At 35.6% G+C, this 26,175-nt stretch overlaps 1 protein-coding gene across 1 annotated transcript in view; it reads left to right on the top strand.

The window, feature by feature from the left end:
• The window catches only part of LOC145669008 (uncharacterized), a gene marked incomplete in the record, with an annotated part of 761,869 nt that overhangs the window by 731,504 nt on the left and 4,190 nt on the right, over window positions 1–26,175 (top strand). The window contains 4 exon segments of the mRNA XM_081737333.1: window positions 1,463–1,785; window positions 10,938–11,113; window positions 19,064–19,277; window positions 22,342–22,463. Coding sequence (XP_081593459.1) covers window positions 1,463–1,785; window positions 10,938–11,113; window positions 19,064–19,277; window positions 22,342–22,463 — 835 coding nt within the window.

The following is a 26,175-nucleotide window of genomic DNA, read 5'->3' on the forward strand; positions in this document are numbered from 1 at the left end:
ACTCTTCAAGTATAAATTGAGGTTAATAGATAAATTCAATTTGTAATCCTTGGTAATATTAACCTGCATGCTTTCTATATTTCGACCATCATCTGTGATTTGTTTTTCACGAATCCGTGGATTAGGTTAAAGACAGAGTAATGGGAATTAAAAACTGGAAGTCACATAGGTGAGCTTTACTGTTATCGCTAATTGTCTATGTTTTACTGCTGAATTGGAAAATGTGAGTATCCACACTAGTTGCAACTGTACACTCAGTACTGTCACGTATAAGTGTGCGAGCTTACATTACAGTGTCCGATATAGTAGTCCAGAACTATAGGCTCTAGCTACTTACATTTCTGCTGATTTTCACAATTACTGGTAATGTGAAATTCATCTTTGTGACTTATTTTCTAGTTTTTAGGAATCACAATTTTCTTTGTATATCTTTCTCGCGAATTCGAGAACAAAACCGCACGCGTTTGCCGAAATACAGGGAGGAACCCAAATGAGACCCGATTGAAAAGACGCCGTCCCTAGGCGTCTTACAAAGTTCTCCTGCTAGGTGGATCTAGTAGAGACCTTCCCGAATCAATTGCTATGCAGCACCTGCGTAGGAGGTTAAAATTTGATCGTAGTATTGTTTTTCTCAACTGTTCTCGTTTGCCACCTGCGAAATCGTTAGGGTGGTTTTAAAGGAACAAAGAGTGTGTTTGAAATTTTGCTTCCTGCTTAAAAAAAATCGGCAACAGAAGCTTAGCAAATGCTTCAATAGCTTTCAAGAAGGATGCTGTGAGTCACACATAAGTTTTCGCGTAATTTGGGCGCATTAAACGTAGTGAGATGAGTACTAAAGATCATGCTCGTACTGGGCGTCCTTCATCATCTCGAAAAGAGGAAAGTTTGTTCCTCGTCTGCTTAAACAGGATCAAGGAAAACGTTTGTCCAAATCTGAACTAGGACTTGAACAAGAATTTTAGGAAACCAAAAAAATGGATCAAAAGATTGCGATCTTGGCCAATAATTAGTTTTTGGATCAGGGGCCACAAAATTTTTGAGCGGCCCTTGAAAGGAGTTTTCGTATTTTGTAGGAAATAAGCACATCATACTGGATTAAGTGGTAGTTTAGGTTTGGCTACACTATATGTAGTTCTCCAGATATAAGACCTACAAGAAAATTTTTGATTAAAATATATTGAATCTTTTGATCCAAAAATCAGATTGAAAGTGATTCGGGGGGGAGGATCAGCTATGCGGAGCCCCGTATCACTTTCATATATAATAAATTTGACATTCACATATATTAAACAGGATTACAGACTAAGATTATTTAATAATAATTCTATACATTTACTGTGAGACAAATGCAATAAAATGAAACATGAAAATTTCTTAGCAGTTTTTTTATGAAATAGTTATATAGTTTAGCATTTTTTGTATACATTTAGTAACTAATCCTTGTTTCTTCTTGAATCAACAGACGATCCTTCCAATCAAAGTCTCCAACTCCAAATATGCTTACGGTACAAATCCCTTATTCTACTGGTCAATCCTTACCAAATTTGACAGCAGAGTATGCTCACTCGCTGGTTGTGCCGTCTCCGAAATCTCTTAGTCCAAACCAACGAGGCATATCATATCCCCCTCCCTCTCCCAGGAGTCTGCGGAGAGGTTTCGCACTCAGCCAGTCGAGGAATCCTCCACTAATGAAGACGAGGCATGTGAATAGCACAGTCACCATGAGCCCACCTACAACACAAGACCTCAGCAGCACGTTTGACTTCGATGTCCCTGTGATAGGAGGTATGTAGCAAATTCTTTTTATTTATTTCTTTGTTCTTATTGCAAGAGTTTATTTATTTAGCTAACTTCTGCGCACAGTTTAAGAGGACTCACTCACAAATAATAGCAGCAATGAAAAGAAAAAAGAAAGGAAGTCAGACAGAGCGTATATTGAGTGTTCCATCCCGACACTTACTTGATTGGAATTCGGAATAATCTTAGTGTCAGGACGAACAGTCACCGGCTTTAAACTTTGTACTTCCCGATTGGGAAATAAGCACGTAAACTACTAGCTTACACTTGCTTGAAAGTGTTTTGTAAATAAATACACAAGGTGTTGTAAAGTCAGTACCTATTTGTAACAATTAATATTTCAAAAAGTAAACAACCTATCACAGTTGTATTTGCATTGAGTACATTATTAAGGTGTGCCATTTGGTTATTAAGCTATATCTCAACGTATGCACGCCATTTTGAGGTTTTCACTGGATCAACTTCTGAAATCATAAATGGTAAACCTCACATTAATAAAAAGTATTATACGCCAGCTAGAATTGATGCTGGTTTCTAGGATAATCAAAATTAAAAAAAGGTATTGAATTTACAACCACCCTGCAGATTAATTTAACTGAATCACATTTTTTTTAGGTGTCCTTGTATTTCGTTTGTTATTTCAAAGTTCTTAGGAGTATCACGGGAAGGGGTTAAACATACAAAAGTTTAGACAAAATATAAAACAGATTAGCAAACACATGCAGCAACATATGAGAATGCTTATCCAAAGTTGAGTGAAGATATCCAATGCTCAAGGAAATGTAAAACAAACGTCGAGCTACCAAGATAAGCAGAGGCAAAAATGTTGTGGTTCTATTATCCAAAAGTTTACGTTGTAGATTTTGTTTGGTAGAAAGTTTATCAATGCATGCCACGTTCGATTAGTAGTGTATAAAATAAATTTCTACACGGTATTAAGGTGAGAAATTTTGATTTTCATACAATACCTTAGGCACACTAGCAGATGACAATAATGCTTGTCTATTATGATTTGGTTTAAGTACGTGTACTGAAAGTTTACTTTTTGTTTGTAGTAATTTTGTATTTGGAATTGTTTCATTGGTCGTTATTTATAGAAATCACAACAAATTCTTACAACAAATATTACAAACAATGTTAGTTGAATAAATGTTTATTTTTGTTTCATTATATACTGGAAATAGAATATATTATCTCGTACTCTTGCCAGGATATCAATATGTTATTTCTAATCAACCACAACATGTGTGGAAACGTGGTAATTTATTGTTATCTATTATAAACTTATATATACAGGGCAAATATCACACAATTCTTCATTCTATTTAAAAGTTGTAAATAATAGTTACTTGTTTATATGAAAAAGAGGTCATTGCTATTTAATTAATCGGAAGTGAAGTACCTCTCTCCTAGCCCATTAGTAGTAAAATATATCAAAAACAAGAAATACGCTGCCAAGATATCCGAAGGAGAATCGCAAGTAATTTTAGAATATCCTGAAGTCACCTTTGGATCTTCAAGAAAAGAGAATACAATAGCAATTTTCGCCTTAAGTATTTGATGGGAATCATTTGATTTCTCTCGATCGGTTTGCGTTTTGGGATTCAATGTCCCTTTTTAGCACCAAGATTATGTGAGACATGAACTTAAAAGCTTAAGATGAATTCAAATTCGGCATTCGAACTCTGGTTTCCCGTATCGAAGATGTGCGTAATAATCAGAAAGCTTCAAGAGTTCTTGACTTCTCTTGGGTACATTATGATATACAAGGTGTGTTCAAAAAATGTCGAATCTTATTTTTTCCCGCGCAAACCAATGAAGCGCGGGAGATTTTCTTCAGTATAGATGTAGAGGGGACACTCATGCGCAGTTGTGATTTCCCCTCCCCCTGCATAAAGCGTCAGTTGTGATTTCCCCTTCCCCTGCATAAAGCGTCAGTTGTGATTTCCCCTTCCCCTGCATAAAGCGTCAGTTGTGATTTCCCCTTCCCCTGCATAAAGCGTCAGTTGTGATTTCCCCTTCCCCTGCATAAAGCGTCAGTTGTGATTTCCCCTTCCCCTGCATAAAGCGTCAGTTGTGATTTCCCCTTCCCCTGCATAAAGCGTCAGTTGTGATTTCCCCTCACCCTGCATAAAGCGTCAGTTGTGATTTCCCCTCCCCCTGCATAAAGCGTCAGTTGTGATTTCCCCTCACCCTGCATAAAGCGTTAGTTGCTGTCAGTTGGCCAACAAGTGAAGACGTGTAATGAGCGGTTGTGGGATTTCAGTTTTTTTTGTAAAATGACAGAAAAACTTGAGTAGTGATGTTGCATCAAATTTTGCCAAAAAGCTTGGCGATACCCAAGCAGAAACCATTCAATCGGATCGGTATATTCAGTTTTGAACGAGAATTTAGGCATGAGGAGAATGTCTGCGAAATTTGACTCAGGCTTTCCTCACCAAACACAACGTTTATGTGTATCGTCAGGCTCCCTACTCACCCGACATGGCTCCGTGTGACTTTTGGTTATTTCGCCAATCTGAAAATGTCACTAAAAGTGGCCCGACTTGAGTCAAGAGGAGACATCATACGGAATGCTCACCGTTCCCAAAACTGCGTTCCAGAAGTGTTTCCAACAAGGACGGGAGCGCTGAGAGAAGTGTGTGTATTACCAAGGAGACTACTTTGAAAAGCATTAGCGTTTCGGATTTCCAAATCAATAAATGTATTGTTGCCAATCAAAGGTTCAATACTTTTTGAGCATACCTCGTATATTACATAACGATAAATGTGAGATGGATAAGTAATATGGGTGTTACAGAGTGTTAATATACAGGGTGTTAATGAACTATGTATACCGACAAACTGTAAGGGAGTGATTCCTCACATTAAAATAAGAGAAAAAGTTCATATGGACCTATGACGAAAAGTGCATAGTTTCAGAACTAGGGCTGTCGAAAATTGCGAAAAAGCCAAATTTCAACAGGCCCTATTTCGAATTCCAGAAACCGTAGATGGTGATCCTTACTAGCGTGAAGGAAGCCACTCATACACAATCCAAAATGCATATTTCGTCAATTTCCAATAGGTATACAGGGTATTCCCTACAGGGTGTAACTCTCAGATATGCTCTCAATACAGTTTTCAGATAAACCCTGATTTCATGGAGGGTCCGAAGTAGGCAGAAGGTAAGCCTTGACAGCAATGGACATCCATTGCTTCGGAGGGAAGGTGGAAGTGTTAGGAACCGGCATCTCCATTTTTTTTTTTTTTTCTCTCTCAAAATAATGCGTGATGTGGTGTATTTCATCACAGTATATTCCACGTTTTCTTCACTTATAGCGTGAAAGAAAACGTTACAGCATTCGTTTTCCCGAGTACGAGAAGCCGTGCTGCTGACGATTCTTTACACTTCCGATATCACGCCAAAGGACTCTGTGTTCATTGCTATCAAGGCTTATCGTTTGCCTGCTTTGGACCAATCATAAAAGTCAGAGCATATCTCAAAATTCGGTTGATGGCATGTCTAGGAATTTCACCCTGTATGGAATAGTCTATACACCCACTGAAAATGAATGAAATATGCATTTTTGGATTGGGTATGCATGACTTCCTTTACGCTGATAAGGACCACCCTCCACAGTTTCTGGAATTCGAAATAGGGCCTGTTGAAATTTGGATTTTTCGTGATTTTGGAAAGCCCTAGCTCTGAAACTATGCACTTTTCGCCAAAGGTCCATATGAATGTTTTGTCTTATTTTGATGTGAGGAATCATCTCTTATAGTTTGTCGGTATAGTTCATTAACACCCTATATATGTAGGTGTATATATTCTCCATTTCAATCCTCCTTCAAGACTATTAAGACGTCGTGCACAACCTAAAAATGACATTTAAAAAATATGGAATAATTGCTTATTGTTAATTTGTTGATTACTTGAAAGCGTATAATTTTAATTAATTTTTATATAAACTTATTATTTTATTGTTTTTCGTCTGTTTGCTATATTTGTTTCTCGTTTTAATTTTCTTTTTCCTTGATTTCCCTTTCTTACCACTGTTTCCTTTTTGTCCATATTTTCAGGCCCTTATCCACTCCCGTTTCCCCATTATCCACCACCCCCATTTGTACGCCCTCTTTTCCTGTCTTAACACCATTTTTCTTCACATATCCTTATTTCTTTTTTTAAAAAATATGTAGATCTTTCTTTTTTTCCTCTTTCTTCAATTTGCACGCATTTTTTAAGTTGCTTATCACGGCTAACCTACCCTTTCACTTTGCACTGCTTAGTTAATATACCGGTATTCCCAAGTTCTACCTTTAGTATCGCAGTATTCTCCCGCACCTGCTCCCCATTTTCCTCTTTATACAGCCTTCGAAGTCCAGGCTTTTACTTCTCGTTGGCCGTGCTGCAATGATTTTCTCTCTGAACACTTTCTCTCTTGAAGCTGAGATTCTGCAATCGCCTTATTGCTTCATATTTCTTCATGCTTTTGTGTAAGTATATAATTCTTTCTTTCTTTTTTTCCTTTTCTTTTTATCTCTTTTTTTCAACAAAACGAACACTGACCAAAGCTTAAAACCCACTGTATTTTAATTCTAATATGTAACGGTTTCGGATATCTAACATATCCTTCTTCAGACACTATCAAACAAAAATCTTCTGTTTGGTCTGAAGAAGGATGTGTTAGATATCCGAAACCGTTACATATTATATTTTAAAATACAGTGGGTTTTAAGCTTTGGTCAGTGTTTCTTTTGTTAAAATAATCAATCCAAAGCCATGAATAGTCTTTTTATCTCTTGTTTTTATTTTTATAATTCTTTGTATGTTGTAACAAAGCTACAACTGTTTATTTTATGCACTTTCATAGAAGTTTACTTGGTTGCACGGTAATCATGCCTGTTGTTCTGTATGGTTGCGAAACATGGTCGCTTACTCTGAGGGAAGAACATAGACTGAAAGTATCTGGGAACAAGATCCTGAGACGAATATTCGAACCCAAGAAGAACGGAATGGGGAATGGCGGAAACTTCATAACGAGGAACTGCATAATTTATACGGTTTACCAAACATTATTAGGGTCATCAAATCTAGAAGGCTGAGGTGGGCAGGTCATGTAGCCAGGATGGAAGAAAGTAGGAACGTTTTCAAAGTTTTAACTGAAAGACGAATCGGCAAACGACCATTAGGAAGACCTATGTGCAGATGGAAGTACAATATTAAGACGAATCTCTCAGAAATAGGAATACAAAGTAGAAACTGGATCCAATTGGCTAGGATAGAAGTGAGTTGAGAGCTTTTGTGAACGCTGCATTGAACCTTCGGGTTCAATGACCATAGAATTAGTTAGTTAGTTATTTACTTGGTAGCACTGGGCACTTCTTTTTTTAAAAAAAAAATAATAATAAAATAAAACCAAAAGGAATATTTGAATTCATAAACATCAAAGAATAAAAAAGGAAAACTTTCGCTAGTAAATGGTATCAGTTCAAAAAGAAAAAAAAATAGAAAGTCAAGTTGTAAACATTATCAGAATAGAAAAGATAGTCTCGCTGTTTGTAAACATATATATGTTTGTGAACAATTCTTTTGATAACGCTATCTCGGAAACCATAAGATCTAGCAAGATCCCGTTTTCACTGATCGATTGCAAATTTTGTGTAGATTGTTCAGTTCTAATTGAATTTCTTTTTTTATAAGAAGAAAAAAAACGTGCCCGTTATTTATTTATTACATTTTTAGGGGTACACTGGAAAATAAGAACAAACTGTTAAATACCTATTTACACACAATCCGAAAAGTTTTCGTTTGTATGCACATGTTTTTGAAAGACATGATGAGTCAGACTAAAATATTATGAAGTAAACTTTATATTTGATGTTTCTGTATGTCCTATGATGATAAATCTTTCAGAAATACTCTGTACATTCTCTTCTCTGTTTCGCGCCTTACTTGGAGCATTGAATATAACAATTGAGTTGATTTGTTTGTTTATTTAATTGTAGTGAATTATTATTCAACTTAATTAAAATGTAAATATAAACTGCAACATTTTCAGATAAATTCCATAATAGCGTAGATGGATAAATGTTTTTCCAAAGTTGTTATATATATATATATATATATATATATATATACCGGGTGCTCTAAAAATGGTGCCCACGAACAACAGAACGCTATTCTTCAGGTCAAAATGAAGCGAAAATCGTATATAATAGCATACCCTCCAGGGCTTCTTTAAGCCACTATAGGGAATCAAAATTTCACAATATGACAATGTCTCAGGTTAACTTGGAACCATTAGCATTGCTCTACGAATTCATCAAACAGTTACATCGATTATTACACTAATAAGTGGTGCTGGTGTCAACGTATATCGACTTTAACTGCCATCTCGAAAGAATCGATGTAACTATTTGATGAATTGGTAGATCTTGTTTGTGGTTCTTTACCTACAACGTTGCCACATAGCTCAATTCGCATGTCCAGACGAAAACTCGAAAGGTCCTCAACTAGAGGGTGCCCGGGAAATAAGGACGAATTTGAATTTCGCACCATTTTGTCATATAACGGTTGGCAGCCGTGGTTTTACCATGTTTGTTATCCTCTATCCTTCCGATTAGTAGCCTGTGTGGTGAGCATTGTTGGTTGGTGTTTATTTCGGCATGGAGCGTTTGACAACAAAGCAACGCATCCAAGTGATTAAAAAAGTTATTACAAAAACAAGAGAAGTCCCACGGCAACCGTTCGAGATTTGCGTGTGACACTTGGACGCAATGTTGCTCCTACTGAATCATTAGTTCGGAAGTTGGTCCTGAAGTTTGAGACCACGGGGTCAGTGTTAAATGTTAAGCAAACTGGAAGGCCGCGTTCTGTTCGAACAGAAGAAAACATTGCTGTCTTGCGTGACAGTGTGACCGTAAGCCCCATAAAATCAGTTCGCCGACGAGCTCAACAATTGAATTTATCACCAAGTTCACTGCATGAAATCCTGTCGAAAGATCTGAGAATGCGTGCATACAAGATTCAACACACACAAGAGTTGAAGCCTACAGATCATGGAAAGAGACATCGATTTGCTCAATGGGTATTGGCTCGACAAGCGGAGAACGAGAACTTCACGACAAGAATAATTTTCTCAGATGAGGCACACTTCCATTTCAGTGGGTGCGTCAATAAGCAGAACTGCAGAATTTGGGGTGCAAAAAATCCTCAAGTGACTGTGGAAGAACAGATGCATCCTCAACACACGACTATGTGGTATGGGTTCTGGGCAGGAGGAGTGATTGGCCCGTATTTTTTTGAAGACGATGAGAGAGCTGGCGTCACTGTGAACGGCGACCGTTACAGACACATACTTTCAGATTGGTTTTTCCCAGTTTTGGATGAAATGGAAATTGAAAATGACGATTTTTGGTTTCAGCAAGATGGTGCGACCTGTCACACATCCCGTGAAACAATTGGTCTGCTGAATGAAAAGTTTCCTCAAAAAATTATCTCTTTGCGAGGAAATCATGAATGGCCTGCCAGATCATGCAATCTTACCTCTTGTGACTTTTTTTCTGGGAATTTGTGAAATCTAAAGTGTACGTGAACAAACCACAGACAATACAACAACTGAAGGATGAAATTAAGAGGGTTATTAACGGCATCAGACCAGATGTTTGTGAACGCATCATTGCAAATTTCAATGAACGCATACATAAATGTGAAAAAATTACCAAATGTGTATGTATCCATAAATGGGAGAAGTTCTCAATGTGTTTATAAATTTTTTTTTCAATATATTTTATATTAGTTTTATAGCACTTTAATATTCGTCCCTGTTTCCCGGACACCCATTATATACATATTTTTCGCTTTATTTTTACTTGTAGAATGGTGCTCTGTAGTCCGTGGGCGCCATTTTTAGAACATATCAACCAATAGATCTAATCATGCTGAACAAAATGACATGCTTAAGGGTAAGTCTTCATGCGTAGTTTTCGAGAAAACCGAAAAAAAAACTAATTTTTATGGCGTTAAGAAAATCTTATTCGTGGCCAACAAAAGTTGACTCGAAAACTGTAAGTGAAACTGATACTAAAATAAACGTTAAACTATTATTAACTTAGAAGTTTCAGTTTTTAAATATCTTTCAAGTAATATTTTCAGAGTTGTACGTATTTGTTCTAAACGTGAAGTATGAAAGAAAATATATCCAAGTACCAAATGGATGCTAGCCAACGGTTGATTTTTTTTTTTTTTTTTTGGTAGAATCACCAATTTTCAATGGTTGCAAACACTTTGATGAAGTCCACTTTGCCACAGTAGTTTCCCTCCAATAAATTTTCACCGAAAAACAATAATAATAATAATAATAATAATAATAATAATAATAATAATAATAATAATAATAATAGTAATAATAATGTAGAAAACTGCGGAGATACAGCAAAAACAATTGAATATGTCACAAGTTCATGCCGTATAATGGCTCACACAGACTAACTAAAAAGACAACAGTGGTGTTAAAAAAAAAAATCACCAGTTTTTTGGAACATAACATGGAATTAATCACCGGGCACACCATACTAGAAATATTAAGCAAATCCAGTACTTGAAAACGATAGATACAAATTCTACTGGGATCGAGATATTAGAACGATATAACGGTAGATACAGACAGACCTGACATCACTATTATCAATAAAATGGACCAAGAAGTAACTTTCATGGGTGTAGCAATCATATACTCACAACATACGAACAACATTTAGTACAAAAATGAGCAAATACAAAGATCTAGTTGATGAAATGTCAGAAAATTATACAGTAAGACTAATCATTATCTCAGTTACAACTATTGTCCTTAAAGTAATGTGATGTAACTGGAACAGATAAACACAAAACATCTTCTAACAAATCTGCAAAAATCAGTAATTTTAGACAGCTGTCATATGGTCAGGGAGTTCTTTGGAGAAGAACTCTTCAAATAATCTGCACTTGCTAGAGACGGCAGTTAAATTACTACGCTGAAACTGGTTTAAATGGAGATACAGCAGTAAATAAATGACAATACGATAATAATAATAATAAACTTTAATCACAAGTATAGTTGATTTTATCATTTATTAATCGATTCTTTACCTTATAATGTTCTCTTTGAATATTGCAGGTGTTTCTCCACCAAGTGACGGAACAAATTCGGAGCGTGTTACACCGGAACCTCCTGGAAGTGACTTCGAACAAGACATTTCCAGAGGACGAAACGCCATGATGAAAAGATTAGCAAGAAATGAGAGACCGGATAACAGGCGATATCATACGGCAGGTGCAATTGATGACATCAAGGTAAGAGTTACAGAAGAAAAATTAACACAATGTTTTAATGGAAACAAGTATTTCTTGGAAATTATAATTAATCTTTTATATTTATTAAGGAAAAGTCGTAGATTTCCTTTTTATAAATCGACAAATAAAGGTCCAATGTTTCGAGAACAAGCCTTGTTTTTATTTTCAGAGATAGCGCGGGGAAGTGACTAAGGTTCCAATATGTTATATACAAAGATACTCAGTTTCAAGTTCTATCTCACTAATTGGAAGGGAAATCCGTATCTGTGATTGGTCGATTTTATTGTGACTTGGTTGAAATTAAACAAACAGTAAAGTTTGACTAATCTGTTGATCTGTATTTAGTTGTTTCGCTTCTTTAAAATTACTATTTCTTTGATTGTTCTGCGCCAATATCTAAACCATTTTGTAACACACAAAGAGTAAAAAAAATGACTGACTGGACCGCGACTTAAGCCCGGGACCTCTGTCATACCATGCCAATGCGTTAACCACTACGCGACCCAGTCCGCTTTCCAGAACAGCAATCCACTTGGGTTAACGCATCGGTACTGTATTCCAGAGGTCCCAGGTTCGAGTCCTGGTCCAGTCGGTATCTTTTCCATTCATTGTGTGTTCGCGTCTATAGAGGATTCTGGTGTGTAAAAAAATCGTTTGTTTCCTCCCTTTATTAGTATATATAAAGCATTTTCATTTTGTATTGTGTCGACGAGTGACTTTTGATGTCTCTATGTTCGGTCACTTTTGATCTCTGTACTTGAAATTTGATGATTTATTTTCCGGAGTAAGACAATAGACATCAACCAATCAACGGAAGGTAACTGATTATCTAAGTTAATCATTCATGGATGCTGCTGTCTTAGTAAATGAAAGGCGAATTTCCTAGCCGATAATCATCTAGTCCAGTGGTTGCCAAAATTCTGAAGCTTCTAAGCTACCGTACCATTTTTAAATCCCACTGTGAGCTACCAACAAAAAGAACTACCAACTTTATTTTTTAAAAAAAAATCTTACATTTGTTTATTGCTTGTGAACTTACAACTTCAAGTTAGCCAACCGAAGCGTTAATACGATCTACCGAAAATGTCCCCGCAAGCTACTAGTAGCTCGCGATCGACGATTTGGAGATCACTGATCTAGTCAATCAAAGGTATAAAACCTAAAACTAAGTATTCCAAATATGATGAAATCTTTACTAGCCTCTTCAAAAATGTTGATAATGATTTTTTCTTACTCAAAACGCTGGAAATTTGTTTCGGAATTTAAGTAACTGATTGTTCTTACGATTCCAGGAAATTTAAGATTCATTTCATGTTTATTTCTTGTCAAAATGTGTGTCTTCATTTGGTGTACCCATGATGTGAGACCTCTTTTCCTTTAGTTCTATCTTATGGTTTGGATTGATAATATAATTCTAACGTACCTAAGTCAGAAAGATATGCATGTATAACGTTAACTGACGAATTTTCTGCGGTTTAGTGTACTTGACCAAATCTATAATGATATTTCTAATGCGAATTGGAAAATGTTCCTTCATAGATAAAGTAAAAATATTCAAAAATTGCAAATTATACTCATACAGAGGAAAACGGTAAATAAAATTAATCCTTACAGTGTGTGACAATGAAATTCTTTGTGTAGATTTTTAGGAAAATATAATTGAATGGGTGAGTTGAAAAAGGGACATATTCCAAAAACCTCAACTTTCAAACATGGGTGGAAATATGATCACATTCCAGAAATATCTTCGATTTTTCACACATACGTTCCCGTAGACTTCAGTAAAGAGGACGTAAAATTAATGAATGTTTTCCTTGTTCTTCTCAAGCGGTGTAGGTACATATAAAATGAATATAACAATCCCGGTTTAGCTTGCCTATTTTCTGGAATGTGTACCTTTTTCAACTCACTCGTTCAATTTTAGACGACATGTCATTTGTCATCGAATATTTAGCTCTTCTCCTAGTGTGTTTAGCTTAAGTCATATAAAAGAGATCATTTTTGGATCAACAGATCCAATATATTTCAATAAAAAATTTTCTTGTACGCTTTATATCTAGAGAACTACATATAATGTAGCTAAACTCAAACTATCACTTAACTCAGTATAATGTGCTTATTCCGTAGAAAATACGAAAACTCGATCTAGGAGCGTTCAAAACTTGTGGCCCATGATTCAAAAAATAATTACTGGCCGAGGTCGAAATCTTTTGATGCATTTGTTTGGATCATTCCTAAAATTCTTGGCCAAGATCGCAATCTTTTGATTTTCTTTTTATACATCATTAGTAAAATTCTTGTTCAATATAAAAGAAGTCATTTTGGAAATATGAAAACTATAAAATACATGATATTATCGGGAAGCTCTTTGGTAAATTTATTGGAAATGTATTCTGTTAGTTTCATTTATTTATATTCCAATCATAAAATAAACTAGTAGGTATAGAACTACGCCTGCATGAGAGATAGGTTATGCTTTGTAGCAATATTAATACATTTCAACAACTAGGCCAGTAATTTCCATTCAGTGTGTCAAGCAGGGGCGGATCCAGGACCGACTTCTGGGGGGGGGCGGTGGGTTGCCATACTGATACTTTTAAGGACTCCAAACTTTGGGATGGGTTTTATTTATGTATATAAAATAAGAAACTTTCCTCTTCTTTCGCCCCGATCGCCCCCCCTGGATCCGCCCCTGGTGTCAATAAATTTTAGAGTTTAAAAATCATGAAGTAAAAATTAATTGTGAGACAGACTAAACTAGTGAACCTTTCCAGTTGAAGCAACAATACTCAATACTAAATAGTCACTACTTCATAGAAACTTACACTGTTACACTATTATCACTTAAATTATTAGGAATAAGAAATAAAGTAAGTGTGTCACATTGTAATGACGTTCAGTAACGTGTATCGTCAATTAGAAAATGTTGGGAACCATGACCTAGGCTATTGAACGAATGGAATCCTACTTTATTTCACATGGTTAAAATAAAAAAGTCTTATTGGATTGAATGTTTTTAGGAACATCGCCTAAGTAGTGAAACTATAAAACTCTACTATAAGTAATTCCGAGAAATTGCAAACTACTTCGTGCGAAGATTTTGAGAATTTGTAATGTACGACTAATGATTTTTCTCATTTACTGTCGTCATCATAATCAGTATTATGCCTTCACCAGCTGGACACTTGGTATAAAGTCAGAAAATCTCATGACTGCAGTCCTTTAATAATCTATTTTACTGGTGTAAGAATTACTTCTTCGATCTTCATTTGTGATTGCTCTTGAGGGAAGACACATGAATAAAAAAAAAACAAAGTTTTATCGCTACCTAATGTGCTAATTCTTATATACAAAAGTGAGCACATCAAACAAGCTTTCTTCTTTGTCCTTCCTTCAAGAGCTGCTACTGATTTCTCATCAATTACAAGCTCCTTCGCTTCCCTTTTTATATTTTATCATACCTTTTATCACATCTCGATACATTATTATCCTCTTCTACTCTATCTTTACTTCTATTACATCTCGAATGCTCTTATTCCCCTTTTTACATTATTATCCTCTTCTACTCTATCTTTACTTTTACAATTCCCTTGTTATTTTCGCAAAAACCTTCTCCTTTATAGTTTTCTATCAGTCATATCATTTTTCCTATTCTTCCCTACACTCACATTTCAAGCATTTCTTTGCCACTTTCCATCTCTCTCTCATTATGTCTACATTTCTGTCCCGAACAGTACAATACTCCATGTGCAACACTTTTTTTTAGTAACTCTTCAAAGAACTAACCATAAAGTACGCTTTTCTTCTTCCTTAAGACTCCTTTCACTATGGCCTTCTATAAATTCATATACTTTCACTCCGCTCCACTTTAAGAGCCACCCAAAGGGCCTATCCAGTTTGCCATAAGGACCAGACTGTGTCACGTAGTCAGGTCAAAAGTTACATTGCGTGCTAAATCGAGTCTGGAGATTCCAATTCCTATATCAAGCACATGACCTTCGCACGAAGCGACTTGGAAAATTCGCAGAAGATACATATACTTTATCATTATTATTGATTTTACTCAAAGCACGTGACTTTTGACAATGTTCTATCCATATTTACTTCACGTGCTATACATTGTCTTTAAGCTCTTCAATATGTCTTTGCAATAAGCTTTCCATTAGCCATTTTCTAATTATTTATATAATTTAAGAGATATGTGGACGACCTCTTTTTTCATTGATTTTCCAATGACTTTCGTTTTTTTTTTTTTTTTTTTTTTTTTTTTTTTTTTTTTTTTTAATGTTGCTTTTGGAATATGGAATCTACGTAGTCTCTTCTACATTCGAGCAGAATTTGAGCTATCTCCCTCATTTGGTTTTTAAACTAACTAACTCTATGGCCTATGGAACCCGGAGGTTCAATGCCGCGTTCACAAAAGCTCTCCACTGACTTCTATTCTTAGCTAACTGCATCCAGTTTCTACTCTGTATTCCAATCTCTGCGAGATCCATCTTAATATTGTCCTCCCATCTGCGCCTAGGTCTTCCTAATGGTCGTTTTCCGATTGGTCTTCCAGTCAACACTTTGAAAGCGTCTCTACTTTCTTCCATTCTAGCTACATGACCCGCCCATCTAAGCCTCCTAGACTTGACGACCCTAACAATGTTGGGTAAACCATATAAATTATGTAGTTCCTCGTTATGAAGTTTCCGCCATTCCCCATTCCCGTTCCTCTTGGGTCCGAATATTCGTCTCAGGATTTTGTTTTCAAATACTTTCAGTCTATGTTCTTCCCTCAGAGTAAGTGACCATGTTTCGCAGCCATACAGAACTACAGGCATGATTATCGTTTTATATATTTTAAGCTTCAAATTCCTCGACAGAATTCGCGACGACAAGAGATTTTGAACCGAATAGTAACACGAATTCACTGCTTTTAGTCGACATTTAATTTCTCCGTGAATATGATTTTCCTCTGTTAATATTGATCCTAGATATTTGAAAGTATCCACTTTATCAAAAGTATTATTTAGTATTTTAACGCATCCATAATTTGCTGTATTCCGGTCCCGACGCACTTCCATGTATTTAGTTTTCTCTGCATTTACTTCTAAACCCATGTCCCTGCAAGCGTTTAATATGATCTCTGCATTTCTTTCTATTGTTCTCCTATCATCTCCTATTAAATTTACATCATCAGCATATGCCATAACCTGGTGAATACCGTTCAACTGTAAGCCCTGGTTGCTATCTTTGATTTTCCTTATAGCGTATTCCAAAACGAAGTTAAATAATAATGGCGACAACGCATCTCCTTGTTTCAGGCCATTTTCGACGTGAAAGCTCGTGGACAAAAATTTTCCTACCCGGACTTTACTTTGGGATTCATTTAAACATATCTTAATTAATCTAATTAGCTTTCTCGGTATTCCAAGTTCTGCAAGAACAATGTATAATGTTTCTCTCCTAACCGAGTCGTACGCCTTTCTAAAATCAATAAATAGTTGATGTACCGGGGTATTGTATTCCCACTTTTTTTTGCGAGTATTTGGCGAATGGTAAATATTTGGTCGATAGTTGATCGATTTCGTCTAAATCCGCACTGATAATCTCCAATAATTTCATCTGCGTATGGGGTCAGTCTTGCTAACAGAATATTTGAAAGGATTTTATAGGATGTTGACAGAAGAGAAATGCCTCGATAATTATTACAGTCAGATTGTCGCCTTTCTTGTGGATTGGAACAATGATTGATTCTTTCCACTCTTGAGGCGATTCTTCCTTGTTCCAGATAAGGAGAATGAGTTTGTGTATCTTGTTCCACAATTTTTCGCCTCCAGCTAAAATTAACTCAGCTGGAATTTCATCTACACCCGGAGATTTGTGTTTCTTTAATTTCTTTATAGCGATTTCTACTTCTATTCGGTTGGGCTCTGGAATATACGGTTCTGCGGTGTGTATCTCCTTTTCTCCACGAACACTAGTTTTTGATTGCGTGTTAAGCAAATCGTCAAAGAAATCTTTCCATCTATTTAAGATGTTATCCGTGTCAGTGAGAACTGTACCGTCAGATTTCTTTAATATATAAGCACGAGGTTGATAGCCTTTCTTAAATTCGTTGATTCCCTTATACATGTCCCGGATGTTTTTATTTTTACTATTATCTTCAAGTTCCTTAATTTTAGCTTTCAAAAAATCGCGTTTCTTTGTTCTACAAGTTTTGGAAGTTTCCCGCCTGATATCTGCGAAATTTTGTGTAGTCATTTCATTCGGATTTTGTAGCCAGCGTAATTTTGCCTGTTTTCTCTTCTCTGCTAGTTTTATGCATTCCTGGTCGAACCATGGTTTGTTCCTACGTATTTCTGCGTGTCCCAATTTTTCTTTTGCTGAAATTTTAATGCTATCTCTAATTTCAATCCAGGTATCCTCAACACTAGTGCACTCCGAATCTTCTAAAGCCGAAAATCTATTCGAAACTTCAATCTGTTATTCCTCTCTTACCTGGCTCTCTTCTAATTTCTTTAAATTGAATCTCTCCGTTTTCGGACAATGAATATTACCTTTATTCAACGATAACCTCTCTCGTATTATTGCTGCTACCAGGTAGTGGTCAGTGTCACAATCAGCCCCTCTAAACGACCGGACATCAATTATGCTAGATTGCCTTCTTCTATCTACTAAAACGTGATCAATTTGATTATGTGTTTTCCCGTCTGGTGATGTCCAAGTGTATTTATGAACGTCGCGATGTGGGAATTTTGTACTCTTCACGATTAGGTTTTTGGATGTTGCAAAGTTCACGAGTCTAACACCGTTGTCATTACTTTCCTTATGCAGACTTTCGTTCCCTATAATCGGTTTGAAAATATCCTCTCGTCCTACCTTCGCATTGAAATCCCCTAATAGAATTTTCATATGGTATCGCGGGAGTTGGTCAAATATCCGTTCCACTTCTTCGTGAAAACTGTCTTTTATATCGTCATCCTTATCTTCCGTTGGGGCATGTACATTTAAAACAATAATATCACACACCGTCCCTTAAGAGTAATAAAAGAAAGTCTGTCAGTAACAAATTCAATCCGTTTAATTGCTGGTAATATACGTTTATGAACGAAAAACCCCGTTCCTAACTGGTGATTTTTATTTCCTTTCCCGTAAAAGAACGTAAAATTTCCGGAATTCTCAGATTCATTTCCTTCCCACCTAACTTCCTGAACTCCTACTACGTCCATCCTGTATTTCTCTAACTCCCTCGTTACGGATTTTAACGCGCCTGCCCTATAAAGACTCCTAATATTCCATGTTCCAAATCTCATGTCCATTTTCTTTTGCTGAGGTCGTGCCAAGTTATCAGTCCTTGTCCGAGGCTTTTGTGAATATTTCTGAACAAGTGCTTTTTTTTACAGGATGAGGTTGTTAGCCCTACCCAAACCCCCAAGCTGGAGGACCACTCCTAGTCGGCTGTCCGCGACTGCTTATTCAGTATATTCGCAGCTAACCTCTATATCTAGAGGCCTTCTCCTCGATCCGCAACCTGAGGACGCGCCATGCCGTGGTGACAGGAACCCACGTTACACGGGGAATATAAAATCTACATAGTCCTTTCTACATTTGAGATGTATTTCAGCCCTCTCCCCCAGAGTCGATTCACATCATTGAAATCGGATAGGCTCTTTACTAAGACAGAAAAACCATCACTCCATAACGATTTGCGTCAGCACAATGCACAATTTGCAATTTAGTTTGCGATTATCGACGTATCAATTATAATTACTTATAGTTTTTTTTAAACGTTGCGGTGAGATACGCAAATTTTGCGAAGACTCATACTGAAAGAGGCCCTTGATGTTTATTTACAGTATAGATGTCATAGAATTTACAAGTCCTTCTGTCGCATGATCAGTCCTCACGCAGTGATAGTAAAAGATTAATATCGGAATTCTTGTATTTTCTATCCAATTGCAGAAACAGGATACGAGAGATTCCAGCATCCACAAGAGACTTTCTTTAAACTATGGACAACACCTACCATCGAATGAACTGAAAGCAAAACCAACAAGTAAATGTCTCAGCACCGAAAGCATGAGGAGCTCGAGTGGCGTGAGTAGTACGGGGAGCATGCATCTTAGTCTTGCCAGTGAACTCGAGGCGTTGGATTTCACGGATAATGATAACGAAGGTAAGTTTCGTCATGATTTTATTACGATTATTATTTTAATTTGGGTTGATTAACATAGTCGTGCATTATTATAAGTATTTTTTATCAGCTCCCTTTGTAATGTTTACACCTTAAAAGAAAGTGAAGAAAATTTCAATATCTACGTTATTTTCAAAGTACAAATATTGTTATTGAATTTTTCTAAGGTTTTAAGGCTGCCAATGGGGTCCCTTATGTATGTAGTGGTCCTAATTGACTGAAAATAATTACACATTTAGTTAGTACGGGGCAGCAAATTTTTACTTATTCGAAATCGGACAGTATAGACCTATATACCCTTTAGTACTTTAAAATTGCTCGAACAATTATTCGGACATTTGTTGTAATTACAATAATGTAAACCAATGGTTCTCAACCTAATTCCTACCACGACCCCATTTTATCACATTCTCTTGCCAGCGTCCCCCTTACAATTTCTAATTTGTAATTAACTTGTGTGGGATTTTTAATACACATATTGCGGAAATCTCACAGTATCTATCTATTTCTATAATAGTAGAATCCATTTCTTGTATATAGTGGATACAGAACTTCTTTAAAAGCGAATGAAGTAGAACCAAATTTGGTTAGTTTTCATCTTCTACTTATCTTCGTGATCCCCATGAAACCCTTTGGCGATTCCCAAGGGGTCGCGATCCCCAGGTTGAGAATCCCTGATGAAAACAATTCTTCAAAGGAATAATTAACATTTCTGACCAGAGTATATACACTTATTTATTACAACTAAAATACAGTGTAACGGTTTCGACAACTTAACGTTATCTTTTTCAGACACTAACTAAAAGAGATATCTTCAGAGCACAGAAAGATATCTCTTTCAGTTAGTGTCGAATGAAGATAACGTTAAGTTGTCGAAACCGTTACACTGTATTTTAGCAACATAAGTATAATTTACCTTATCATAGCTATATATATGGTGCAGTAAACTCAAGGTGTAAGATGATGACTGTGAATTTCTGAGCTGCTATGTCTTAATAATGCTGAAGTCCAGAATACTTGTTAGTTCTCAATAGCATCGACTTCATTATGCTATTTCGTTTCATGTATGTGTTCAGTCCATTACTCTTTTCCATCTATCTTAAATCCAAGAAAAGTAACAGTTTCTTCAAATATAAAGTACAGTAATTTCAATATTCCCATTTTAAGTAGGTGATTACTTAATATTTAGCAATGATTTTATATTAAATTAGCTGAAATGCCCGTTCTTCGCATGGGTCAGATAAAATATTTATGTAAACAAACTAAACAACGAAAGGAAAAAATATCGGTCATTTCCTACTACTTATACATATCCCGTAAACGCCCCCTGAGACCCCTTGGTTCGAATTTAAAAAAAAAAGTCTCTGGTCTCAGCCTATGGGGACTGTATGTGAAAGTCAGGGTCTGTGGGAGTATCATCATTGACCTCAGCGACCGCGAAAACTATGGATTTGACACTAATATCGGTTATTTCGGATTATTGTTACATGTCTTGGTATCCGCTTCTCCCTCCCTCAGGTGATCCCCGGGCGGCAGCCGAAGTTAGTGCGATGAGAGTTTCACCATTGATCTCAGCTACTGTGAAAACTAATTCGACACTAATATCGGTAATTTTCTACTACTTTTACATGTCCCGGTGACTCCCCTGGTTCGAAGTTTGAAAAAAATAAAAACGCATCGTGTTGGTCTGGGGCCTGGACTAAGGTACCCGTGACCAAAATTTGATAGCTGTCGGTCCACTCATCTGGTCCCCAGGCCGCACACAGACAGACAGGCACATAAACAAACTCTTTATTTTATTTATATTAGATTAGATAAGTGTTGATTTGAAAATTCCAAATGGTTTCGACATAATTTCTTGTCTTTCTCAATGATGTTGAAACTACACTACAAACTTTCTTCATATCTTCTGATGCAATAATACTATTTCGCATTATCATCGACTTAAATCCAACATATCAAAGACAGACTTACCAGTATCAGACTGCTGTTTTCCTTTAAGTTCATATTTAGCAATATAGAAATTATATCTTTGTTTTTGCATAAAGATAAATGACAATTTAGAGCACCTTATAGAAATTGTCAGTTAAATTTTCTTTTTCCGAAAACGAAGATGTAATTTCTATATTGATGTTTACAGATGTTTGGTCAATATGAACTCTAAGGAAAACAGCCATTTTGATACTAGTACGTCTATTTTTAATCTGTCAGATTTAAATCGAGTACCAGTAATAGCGCAAAATGGTATTATGGCGTCAGGAGATGCGAAAAAAAAAGTTTACAATGTAATTTCCAAGGTACTGAAGAAGACTAGAGGGCTTGTTGAAACGTTTTCAAATAGAGACGTATTTAATGGCAAGTCATTACTAAATATTAAATATTAATATGCTTTAATTTATTTCATTATAAATTTGACTAATTTACATATGTATGATCATGGGCGGAGTTATGGGGGGGAGGGGAGTATTGCCTCCCCCCCCAAACTTTTTGACAAAAAATAAAAATGCCACATATAAGATGGCCACCTACCAAGACCTCCGAGACCGACCAAAAGGTCTGTTCCCCTCACTGCCCCCCAGCAGACAATTCCTAGCTCCGCCTATGTGTGTAACTAAACTTTCTGGCATATAGTCTTGAAGGGTTCAAGTCAACCAGCCGGCGATTTTAGGTTGGCGAATGTGTGATCAGCATATTGCGAACCTTTTCGCTGTTTTTACTGATTTTCTTAACCAGAGTCTTTTAATTTTTTCTTTCAATTAACGGCGCCGGTGCTGGATTAACAAGGCACTATCAAACTATATGGTTTACCCTAGTTGTCACCAATCCAAGTTAAGGTCAGAGTCAGCACAGCTTGACTCCGGTGACCTCACGGGCACCGCTGCAATTAGGGCGCTGGCGTTAATGTGACAGTCTTACATATCATTATACACACCACTTATTCAATAGGTTTACAAAAACACATTTTGAATTTTATGGATCTCTCATCATAGACTTTATTACATTTACCTGTTTTATTTTATAGCCTTTTGTTTTATTTGTTTTCTAGGATCCATGCTTCGAGTGGTGTGTGAAGATCCAATGATATCTGAAGAATTTGCACATGCATCCTCTACTTACATTGAAGGAAGCTCTGCTATATCACCTGCAATGGAAGCCATCAATATGGAGGTATGTAAACTTCATTTATTTATTTATTTATTTATTTATTTATTTATTATTTATTATATTTATGGATTTAGTTCTTCTCTTAAATAGATACCTAATGAAGTAACTACTTTTCTCCATCGTTTCCTTCAATTTTTATATCAAATTAATGTTTCCTTTATGTCTGAGTATGGAGCCGCGGTGGCTCAGTAGTAGAGAGTTTACCTCTGGTGCATGGAGGCCTTGGTTCGATCCCAACTCGCGCCAAGTGAGCTTTGTGAGTACAAACACCGTGTACGTGGGTTTTCTCGGAGTTCTCCCGTTTCTTCCCACTTTCTTCTTCCACAATTTCATTCATTTCTCATCATCACGGTCTCCTTTAGCCTATCTGGCATAGCCGTGGAGCGTAAAGCTTAAAGATTTCCTTTCATTTTTTATATCTGAGTGTAAAGATCTGCCATATAACAATAGGCATAAATAACAATTTGTCATCGATATTCAACAAAGTTGATATAATATCATTCATTGTTAAAGCACAGGAAGATATAAACGTTTCTGTTTCCGGAAACAGTACGTGCATTTCGTTCCTTCGAGAAAATACTGTTCCCAAGATGTCCTAACCTCCAACATGACCTCATAATTTTCCATTCTTCTTGGCTCAATTTCCATTTTATTGTTTTTTTCCAGTTTTAATCGGACACATTTGTATTTTTCACTGCAAATGAACACAGTTGAAAATCAGTAGGAATACTTTACTGATTACTATCCTTCAAAAGTTGCCAGGGGATTAGCGCAAGAAACCTTTGAGAAAAAAAATATCTATTTTAGTATTTTTTTTAATTTTCTTTAAGCTAATGATAAACTACCTAGCCTAAACTACGTAACTAAATCTAATTCGACCTAAAAAGAAAAGTAAATTTCGATTATATATTTTCCATTTTTCGAAGTAAAGTAAACTAGGAAAATTTGACGATTTTATTTATTTTTACATGATATAATGTTCGAGCAGTGAGTAAAACATATATTCCAAAACAGAATTTAAACTAGTTTACTAAATGTAAATTAGAAAAGATAATTTTAAAATCGAGAATTACACACTGGAAAGTGTTCTCGGATTCTGTCGGTGACTCTGGTAATTTTTGTTGAAAGTAACTTGTCGATAATGGGCGATACTGAGCTGTAGCGGCATAATGGGTAACGCATCTCCCCACCAACCAGGAGGCTCAGATTCGATCCATGCTTGAGAAGAGAAATGTTTCCCGTTCTGCCTTTGTTCTAATGTGACTTATCTGGGGTAACTTGGAAGGTAAAGGCAGGCGAAGATGATCACCTTCAGTACATCACCTCCTTAAGTGCCGAAGTCGTGGAAGTATGGAGTCTTACGTCTATCTCAACGACTATTACTTTTTATGTATTAAAATTACACGTTTATATAGCTTACTAAACAACATTCTTCTAAGCAAAGAACTTATATAGTCTTTATGAACACTTTCGAACGTATTTGAATTATTGTCATATACGTGGTAACGAAAAACAAAGAAAGAAATCAATTGTAAATATCTGTTGTCATAAAAGTCAGCTCGTCTCAAGTGCTGCGACGAATCACGTAAGATCAGAATATATCCAAAATCAAATATTTCTCCAAATCAAAACTTTTTTCTTAATTTCTTTAAATATCTAAAATATATAGAACAAAAACATTTTATGCAGATGTATTTATCAAATTTGTTTATCTATAACTATCTCTAGATCATCAATCTAGAAACTAGAGTCAAATCTGATGGACTGCTGTTTTTCTTTATTCTTTAGTATCCAAGGATTCCTTTACGAAACACGACAGTTTCTAAACAGATTATCTTAACAGGAGATAAAATATGTTATAGTTAATACTATAGAAGATCTACTGCTTTTGAGTCTACAAATTAAATACATTTTCTAATTCAGATTTTCAAATATTTCATATCCTTCGTTAGCTGTCCGTTCCTAGAGTTACATTCTTAATGAATGATAATAACGTCTTATTAACTTTACAAATAATTGATATTTCGCACGCTCGTGGAAGACAGTTACAAGTCAAGAATACATATTTGTGGGAACATGACTTCTAAAGTTTGTTATTCTATCAAAATCGCTTCCTGGAATACTAGTATTTCTGCCATTTAGGGGTTAATTTGTTTAGTTAGGTTTCCGTGAGAATGCCACCAGATAGAGCTCGCTTCTCTCTCTCTCTCTCTCTCTATTCTCTTTTGAGCGACGATAACTCAAAATTTCCATGTTTTGAGTTGTAACTCTTCCACCATGTGTGTGATATAGTACTAATGGCTAGTTCCGTAATTGTTTATTTTTCTATCAAGATTTTCTTCAGAACTAATAACACTGGTCTACAAAATAAAACTTTTTTTCTGTCCTAAAAACTTTATTGACTGATTTTTATAGGAAAAATTGCACTGAATTAAAAAATGAGAATAAATTTTTGAATATCATGTAAGGTTTTATTGTGATAGATAAATATTTTACAGTGATAGGCTTTACAATAAAGATATTAACAAATGTTCAGTACCTAATTGTTAATTGATTATTTCCTTAAATATTTTATCTCAAGAGCGTTTGTTTTGAGCCAACATACAGCAGTAATCTGCCAACATACTTAAGTTTTGTCCTTGGTACCTTTTTATAATTGAATTGTCTTGATAGAAGCTTTCAACATATTCGTCACTTACAGCAACCAGATTTTCCGAAAAGAAATCCAAGTGAAATTTGAGAGACATATTACAGACTAAATTATCATATTCTTTCAGTAACTGCTTTACTAGATTCTTATAGTTGTCAAATATTTTGTTGCTTAAAAAATCCTTCGCTAAATTTTTGAAAGAAACTCATGCTCATTTTTCTAAATAATTCAATCTTTCTTCAATATTTGCAATTTTTATTAGTTATCTTATGTGCGGTCCTTCGAAAATTTCGTCTTTTATTTTTGTGTCACTAATTTTGGAAATCTTCTTTCGAATTAAAGAAGTGAAGTTCTTCTTTGAGATTTAAAAGTCAACTCATTACACACATAACTATCTAGATTGTTTAGAAACTTGTGTGGATATTTAATCTCTCAAACATAACCCAAAATGACTACTACTACTACTACTACTACTAAAAAAAAAATAGCACTGCGATCACTTTAAGAGTCTATAAAGAACTCAGTGAGTTAAGCAATGTAGTGACCAGCCAGAAAACGTACAACTCGCGACAAGTTCTGACAAATCTCCGCTCCACTAATCAAGCTTGAACGCCACACAGGTTTTTGTGCGACTTCTAGTTAGTGATAATAATAAGTACCTCAAATCAATAATTGTAAAAATTACAATTTTTACATGAAAATTGATAAATATATTCTTATATCTATAAAACTATGTGATAGCAAAGCTGGATTGCTCATGCAAAAATACTATGGAATCATGTGAAATTGTCTAAGACAAAACATGTGTAGACTAATTTTAGCAAATGCTGTACATGCTTTAGAACATATTCTACATACCTTAACTATATGACATGGAACAGAGTTATTAGTCAGTTTCATTCAACAAAGGTGTTTAAGTACTTTATTTAATAATTTTCATGAGTTTACTATGAGTTTCCCATCTTAATATCTTAAGACAAAATAGTTTATATCGTGGGAAAAAACTACTTCTGTGCCTTAGTTCCTCCATGAATAATTAAGCAAATAAATAAAGAAATATATTAG

Source organism: Thermobia domestica, chromosome 13 (assembly GCF_964235325.1).
Source record: "Thermobia domestica chromosome 13, izTheDome1.hap1.1, whole genome shotgun sequence".
In the NCBI taxonomy this organism is placed as follows: Eukaryota; Metazoa; Arthropoda; class Insecta; order Zygentoma; family Lepismatidae; genus Thermobia; species Thermobia domestica.